General features: G+C 35.2%; 1 protein-coding gene across 1 annotated transcript in view; it reads left to right on the forward strand.

Moving 5' to 3' along the window:
* Positions 1-594: 594 nt before the first annotated feature.
* The window catches only part of KIF18A (kinesin family member 18A), a gene marked incomplete at its 3' end in the record, with an annotated part of 25,183 nt that continues 17,622 nt past the window's right edge, over positions 595-8,155 (forward strand). Inside the window, exons 1-4 of the mRNA XM_009575666.1 lie at positions 595-919; positions 1,582-1,739; positions 2,855-2,959; positions 4,015-4,125. Of these exons, the coding sequence (XP_009573961.1) occupies positions 595-919; positions 1,582-1,739; positions 2,855-2,959; positions 4,015-4,125 (699 nt within the window). The remainder of the gene's footprint in view (positions 920-1,581; positions 1,740-2,854; positions 2,960-4,014; positions 4,126-8,155) is intronic.

An 8,155-nucleotide genomic window follows, 5' to 3' on the forward strand; every position in this document is an offset into this window, starting at 1 on the left:
GCTGTTAGGAGTGAACGACCCTCGGTTATCAGCAGGGATGGCCCTTTAAAGGGAAGTCTGGTTTCACATCTATGGAACATGCAACGTGCAAATTATGTTAACGTGAATTCCACTTTAACTGTCTTTTTAAACCGACGTGCAATGCGACTAAACCAATAACCCGGAGAAAGCAGGCAGGCGGCTACTCCGCGTTTTGCTGAAGGACAAGAAAACCACTCGCTTTGGTCCGCGGAAACCTGGTAGCTCATCTGCAAGTTTGCTCTGAGATAAAGGAAAGCCGGTAGATGATCTAGTGGTTTAAATTGTTGAAATAAGCGGTTTTCTTATAGCTATACTGAGCTAAGTCACCTTTTCAGGCCAGTTACAGCGCTTTCCAAAGTTGTGCGATCGTTGTAGCAGTCCAGAGGGCTAATATGGGCTGGGCAGATCCAGCACAGGCACAAGATACTAGTCCCGATTAAAGGTGTGAACTATTTGAAAGGTTATATTTGAAATATAAGGCCTTTCACTTTTTTTTGTCAATTGTAGAAAAGATTCAGCTGCTTGATCTGAAAGAGTCTTGGAAGTGAAGAAGGGGACAAAAGGGACGTTGTTATGTCTGCTGCTGAGGAAGATGTCTGTAATCATGTGAAAGTGGTGGTCCGTGTCCGTCCAGAGTCTCAAAAGGAAAAAGATGGCAACTTTGCTAAAGTTGTTCATGTTGTTGACCAGCATATATTGGTCTTTGATCCAAAGGAGGAAGAAGTTAGCTTCTTTCACGGGAAAAGACTGACCCATAGGGATATTAATAAAAGAAAAAAGAAAGATCTTAAATTTGTGTTTGATGCTGTCTTTGCTGAAAGTTCATCCCAGTTGGAAGTTTTTGAGCATACTACCAAAAGTGTAATTGATGGCTTCTTAAATGGATATAACTGCACAGGTAACTTTGCTATTTATCTTCTTCAATTCAAAAACGTCACTAAATTCCTCGGAGTTTCTACCATTGTACCCAACTGCTGCAAAGGCTTTAAAAAAGGCTGAGATATAAATAAAGCATTTTGTTTTAATGTATAGATATGAGAGGCTGACTTTTTAGCTCTACTCTCTTTGAAAATGAGTTCATGTTAGGGTTATAATAGACTTCAGAATTTTATCTGAAATATGCATGCTTTTGAGAGGAATCCTCTGGAAAGAGTTATTCAACCAGAAGTTGTATCACTGAGTGTGGTATCTGCTTTATGAACTCTCTTTAAGAGCTTGGGTTTTTAATTGGCAAGTGGAACATTGTGAGGAAATGAAATACCTACCTGCAATAAGGTGATGGCTTAGGTTTATGAGAGTAAGCAATTAATATTTTCATGTAAATTGCCAGTGAATTAATTTTGAACTGAAAATTCAAAAATAAATGTGATTTTGAAATAGCTTTCTGATTATAACTGTAAAAGGTAAAGCCTAAGTAAGAAACTTGATCAGTTTATGAAAACAGCTGAGCAGAATGACAGAGGTGTGTGAATGTCCATTTGAATTCTGTGTTCCTGATTAGCTTACTGGTATAAAGTACATCTCCTTGCTTTGGTGTTTTTTTTTTTTGTGAAAATTCAGTGCTTGCATATGGTGCAACAGGAGCTGGAAAGACTCATACAATGTTAGGTTCCCCTGAAGATCCTGGAGTGATGTATTTAACCATGATGGCACTTTATAATTGCATGGATCAGATAAAAGAAGATAAAATATGCAACGTTGCTGTCTCTTATTTAGAGGTAAGCCAGTTCCTGTATTTGGTATGTTGCTTTTAATAAAGCATATTTTAATAAATAAAGACAAGCTGGTTTTGCCTTCCCCGGCCCTTTCTGAGACTTTACAAAATGTGTCCCTGATAGGAATGGAACTCAACTGTGCTCCACAAATTTGGTATTATTCAGAGGCACCTGTTACTATTTTACAGAAGGCTGTGCAAAAAGGACAATCTTTTCTGATATATTCACTAAACATTCTAATGATTTATGTCTTGCTGAACAGTTACATCCCTTTGAACATCTGTTGATGTGTACAAAATATCTTTTCAGGACTTCATAATAAAATCCTATAAGCACTGTGAAATCACACAGCAAAATGATATCTAATCCCTTTTTGATGATGTTTTTTAAAGTTTTCAGTTTATTTTATTTATCTAAGATACAGTAAAACTGCTTGAATTAGAGCTGCTATGCCAATGCAGCATTGTAAAGATACAAATACTTTACAAATACTCCTTTTGTTCTTTGTTGTCACCTTCTCCTTTCCTCTCTCCAACTTTTTTGCATCACAGTTCTGTTTTTACAAGTAGCTGTCCTGGCACTGCTGTCAAGCAGTAGTAGTAAAATTGTTAATTTCTAGCCCCCTCCAAGTCTTAATGGAAGAGTAGTTAGAATTTGGGGGAGAGAAGGAAAAGTTTGCTTTGCCATGTGCTATTTCAAGTGCTTCCACAGAGCAAGAAATAAGGTATTTAAGAATTTTTACAGAGGTACATTTGGATTAAGAAATCTTTCTGAAGTATGGATTATGAAGTGTAATAGAGGACAATAAATGCTTTGGATTCATGCTTGCTGCAGAAGTTTTTTTGTAAAAAGAGTAAACTTTTTTTTTAAATAAAGAATAAAGATTACTTACTACCACTTCAATGGTTAAAAAAATTCATGCAGATTGAATTAATTGAATATTTCAAGCTCAGTGTAGGAAAGCTGTTTGGCAAAAAATTCTACAGAATGAATTTATTACTTTGTTACTTCTTAAAGAAGTATTAAAAAAGACTGTGATGGTTTGCAGTTAGTCAAGTTTAATCCTGTCAAGTATGGTAGGATAGTTTTATTAAAAGATTTAAAATTCCCTTTCAAAGGTCTACAATGAACAAATTCGTGATCTGCTGGTAAACTCGGGACCTCTGGCTGTTCGTGAAGATACCCAGAAAGGGGTGGTAGTTCAAGGGCTAACATTACATCAGGTATGTAAATAGATATTGAAATTCAGGAAGCCTCACAATGTGTTTGAGAAAATGGTGAAGTTCCCGTTGATCTGTGAAAGTTGTATGCAGCTTGGTAATTCCCTAGTGGGCTTTTTTCCTGGCAATAATTAGCAGTACCTTAGTAACTTGGGAACCTAATTAATTAATTATTCAAAAGCATGTTGTGGAAAAAAAATGCTAGTATTCTTGAAGACAAATGGATTAAAGCATCCAGCCCTTATTATTGAAAGGGTACCATTGGTTTGATGCTCATCTTCATGTTTTGGAAGATTTGGTTTTTGGCTAATACATCTTAGCATTTCTTAAAGAAATTCACTGCCTTCAGTGCCATCTTGGAGCGTTCTACACCTTTGCAAGTCTTGTGTCTACATCTCAGGATTGTTTTTGTTTTTAAATAACCACGTTTGAAAAGTTTCAGTTTGAATGACTTTTCCAGGCCAGCATTGCAATTCTTTGGCAAAGTCAGTGACAGAACTTAGTTTTTCAATCTGAAAATCAACTCTTGTGGACCTATTTTCTTGCAGCCTTTTAGTGTATGTTACATGCTATGGAGCTTCCAGCTTTTGTGTACATGAGATAATGATTCAGCAGGTAACAGTACCATTAATTATACTGTGAACACCATACTTCCCAAAGGTTGGGTCGTGTGGGGAAAAAAATTAGTACATCACTGTTTAATACATTAATACAAGAAAAATTAAGTCAGTCATTCTTAAATAAGACTTTTTCTGACTATGGAGAACCTTTGGAGATTTGTTTAAATTTTTTACTAAAAAAATTCTCTGATTTAAATTTCTGCAGTTATTAAGTGCTTGCTTTTTGTGCCTTATTGCTTTTTAACTGGAAGTGTTTGTTTGAAGTGCCTCAGTTCCAAAACAGGAAATTTTTCTTATTTCTAGGTAACTAAAATTTTAAGTTCCTTTATTTTTTTTGAAGATGAATGTTAATGTGTTTTAGAATCAGTGTAGAATCTCCTATAGTTGATGAAAAAGAAAAAAAAAAACGTGCATTTATCTTGTTCTCTACCCTTAAAGCCTAAATCGGCAGAGGAAATCCTTCAAATGTTGGATTATGGAAATAAAAATAGAACACAGCATCCCACAGATGTAAATGCCTCCTCTTCCCGGTCCCATGCCGTCTTTCAGGTAAGATGATATAGCAGACATACAGTGGTCATTACTGTGAGGTGTAGTTGTTTAAATTTGAATACAATGGAAGTTTTTTTTTTTTTCAAACTGTGTTGAACCTTGATTTGGGTGAGAGGAGTTTAAAGTTTTCCAGTTTACTGTTCTTGTTGACTTCTCGTTCCTTGTAAGTATGTAAAGGTTCACAGTGATTATATTTGAAAAAACAAATTCAGTGAAAAGGTCTCTAGTTCCAATGGTTTGAACTAATACTCCCTAGAAGAAATATCTTTTCTGTAAAACTGTAATTTTGAGCTTTGAATATACTTCAGATTGTAACTTTATAAACTGAAAGCTGTTGGTTTGTTTTGTTTTGTTTTTTTAATGCTTTCTGGTTTCATTATGTGGCTTAGCATTTTTCTAGGAAAAATATTTTACAGAATGCAGTTATACATCTGACTATAAACTGAGATTCTCAAGTATTACTTTCTCATCCTGCTTATTTTGCTTAATGTTGATTTTTATATTAAAGTGATTTCTTAATATTGTGGTATGTACCAAGTTTTAGAACAACTAAAGCAGTATATATTCTCTGAAAATATCTCCATACACATACTTGCATCATCAAAATGAAATGCTGATTTTTAGTTTCCATAGATGAGAGTTTTGCACGTGTTGTACAAATCTGCTAGAACTTAAGACTTCTCCAAAGATTATTTCTGTCTGGTAACCACCACCTTATCCTTCTCTCCTCTTAAATGCAACCTATGATATTTTAAAAAAATAATATTTAAAAATGGGTCTTGTTAGCTAAAACTTTTTTTGAATTCTGGTCCTTGCATTACAGCTAAACTATATAACTGTTAGGCAGTTCTTAATTGTATCTACAGACTTAGGCAATGCTTAATAACTATAGCCAAAAGTTTGTATTTTGACACAGATGGTGGCAATGCAAGTAGCCGTAAAGTTAGCTCTCCAGAGCTCTACTGTCACTACTAATGAGAAAAGAGGTTAATAACAGACGGTAAATGTGTTAAATACTTCTAAAATATGTAACGGAGCAAAAGTCATTCCCACTCTAAAAGCTTCTGTGTTTTCTTATATACCTTAGACTTCTGTTTGAAATTGCCCTTCTGGGTTTTAATTTCCCCTGAGGTCTTGCCCATGGTTGTACATTTAAGGCAAAGACTTCTTAACAAAGTTGTTCAGTTTGAGAACTGCATCGTCGCGTATGTGTGCTGCCTTTAATAAGGCATAAAATACAGCACCACAGACTTGAGATCAGAGAGTGAACTGCTGATTTCTGTTTCTTTACTTGCTGGGCTGGAGTGTCTTACCTCACTCACCTTTACTCAACAGGAAAAAGCTCTGGATTGTCTTATCTGGCAGGCTTTGCATTCTTAGTTCGTTTCTAAAAGAGGCAAGCAATTAAATAAATTAGGTAAATGTTGCAGACTCGTAGTATCTTCAACAAGAAAACAAACAATTCTGTGAACAGGGATGCTGGAGAGTTTGTCTTCTCCAGCCTACATTCTATATTTATTCCGGCAAATTGATCTCACTGTAGATAAATCTACTTGTTAGAAGAAGTTGCGTATTCACCAAATAAACTATACTGACAAAATTAGTATACCTGGATCTTACCGGAATTTTGTTTGAATGTATGACAAAAAATGGATCGGTATACTTAATCAGATTTACACTTTTTAAAAAATTAATCATTTCAAACTATTTCCAGCTTACAGACAGCAAAAGTGAACCAAATATGAATGCTTGCAGGTGAGAGGATTGTTTACTTTCTGGCAATATAAGTAAAATCATAATGAAAACAAAGATCCTCTCATATCTAAATATTGTAGGAACAGCAAATATATGATTTGTGTGTGTGTGTATATATATATATATATAGGATGCAGCTTGTTTGCAATGCACTGAATGAAAACTGTCATGCTCAGTGGTTTTCTAAATGCCTTTCATGTTATGTTCTAAAATGAACAAGCTTCGTTTTTTATTTTTGTTGTGTGCGTATTGCATACACATTGTAAACTGGTGTGATGCATGAGAAAGTACAAATCACAATCCTTCGAATGTTTACAAAATATTGTTACAGTAAGCATCTGACTTTAAAAAGCAAATACTTTTTTTTTGTCTTTGAGCTTGAGGTAGCTGACAAAGTCACTTCCGGACTACTCTCTCTGCGTTCGTTCTTTGTTTTTCTGTGTCCCAATAGCAGTAGTGGCCAGCAAAGTAGCCTTGATTGTGTAAAACGCACTGGCTGTCTCTTAGCCAGTCTCCATATGCAGCTGCAGTCAGTTAAATGGCATGCTTGATTGAACTTGATATTCATGGACAAATGTCTGGATGTTAGAACCTTTTCATGGAGGAAAAGACCTTTCAATGTAAAGATTAGGCATTGCCATTCCATGGCTCAAAGCATGTTCTGCTATGAATGCTAAGCATTCAGTCCAAGTGCACAGTTCATTCACAAAAACTGTCAGACTGATTCTGTTCAAGGATACTGTAGTTACCAAAAACTTTCTCTGGTGTTCTTTGCAATATTCCTACTCCAGTTAACTCTTGTGATGAGATAATACTGAATGTTTGTTGCGTTTGTCTTTTGAGATGGTCTAGCTGTCACTCAAGATATTTAATTGCTTTTGCTTAAGTGTTGTTTTCTATTAAGTGCACAAATTATTGGTAAAAGTCATGATTTGTTTTGTTAGACAATTGTATTTTGAATGTGTGATTTATATAAATATCTACTAATATTGTATGTTCTCAAAGATAAACTAGTGCAGCCTTTGAATAATAGTGCATTTAAGAGTGAATGGGTTTTAAGCCTTTTTCACAGAAGTGACTTTATGCTTGGGAGGAGGGGCGATTATGTCACCTATTTATAAGAATGTGTAAATAAATGCTTAATATAAATACTGCATCTGCGTGTGGCACTTTAAAGGAATGTTACTGTTGCTAACTAGGTTGGTCCAATGAATGCAACTGGAAGTTTAACAGGTTTTAATTAATGTGTACTGGTTTAAGCTAAGCAAGTTCACAACCATACGCGTTTTTTAAAGTAGGTTCTTAAATACTCCATGTGCTTGAGGCACTTATTAGCAGTGTTGGCACCTGTAAGAAATAATTACAGACTAGTCAATTAGTACTACAAGTAATCGCTTATGTCAGTTTCTCATCTGTTTCTACAAATCTGTGACATCCTGCAAAACATGTCTTACCTGCTTATCCTTTATTGCCTCTTTGGTTTGACAGATATAAATGATGAGAAATCCCTATTGCTGTCTTGATTCCTCTTCATCCTTAAGTTTTCTGTTATTTTAAGAGTTGCTCTTGTTTGTAGTGATCTGTTATCTTTTATGCTTTGGTTTTTGTTGTTAACTTCATTGGAGTAGGATGTTTTCTGGAACTGACTCGGAAAGTAGTAAAAGTCTTGGCCCAGGACATTCTGAGCTGATTTTAGAGATGCAAGTTCTGCCTTACCATCTGTCTTAGGTTTGAAATCTCCATCTAGGTCAGGCAATTACTGCATCTGAAAGGAAAATCCTAATTGCCATACTGTTCTATTGAAAGCGTTCTGCTGACGGACAAAGAAATAGAAAAGATTCTGCTTTGGGGCATTTCCTGTATCTTTTGAATTTTTATAAGAGCTTGAGTCATACAACATAGTTTGACACTCACTCCACAAAAACTAACGATAGTTACTGGGTTCTGGTAAGGTGCTATCAGCCTGCGATAGCTACTTTACCAAGGTAAGTACAGGGAAGTGGCTTTTTTCTTCTTCCTTTTTTTTTTTTTGTGTATTGTACTAGAAATAGTACAACAGAACTTACTTGTATTGTTTGTTGTAGAAACATGTCTGTTTGGTATAGACATACCTTTTGTGGCAAGTCATAAGAATTTTATTCACTCCCAATACTTGTCAATTTTTTTTGTGTTACAAATTGCTGTGAAGACTTCATTTCTCATGCGCAAAGCTTAAAGCTACAGAACTGATGAGATACTGTCTTTATTAGTCAATCGCCGTATATGTATGGCA

This window comes from Fulmarus glacialis, unplaced genomic scaffold (assembly GCF_000690835.1).
Source record: "Fulmarus glacialis isolate BGI_N327 unplaced genomic scaffold, ASM69083v1 scaffold15364, whole genome shotgun sequence".
NCBI lineage: Eukaryota > Metazoa > Chordata > Aves > Procellariiformes > Procellariidae > Fulmarus > Fulmarus glacialis.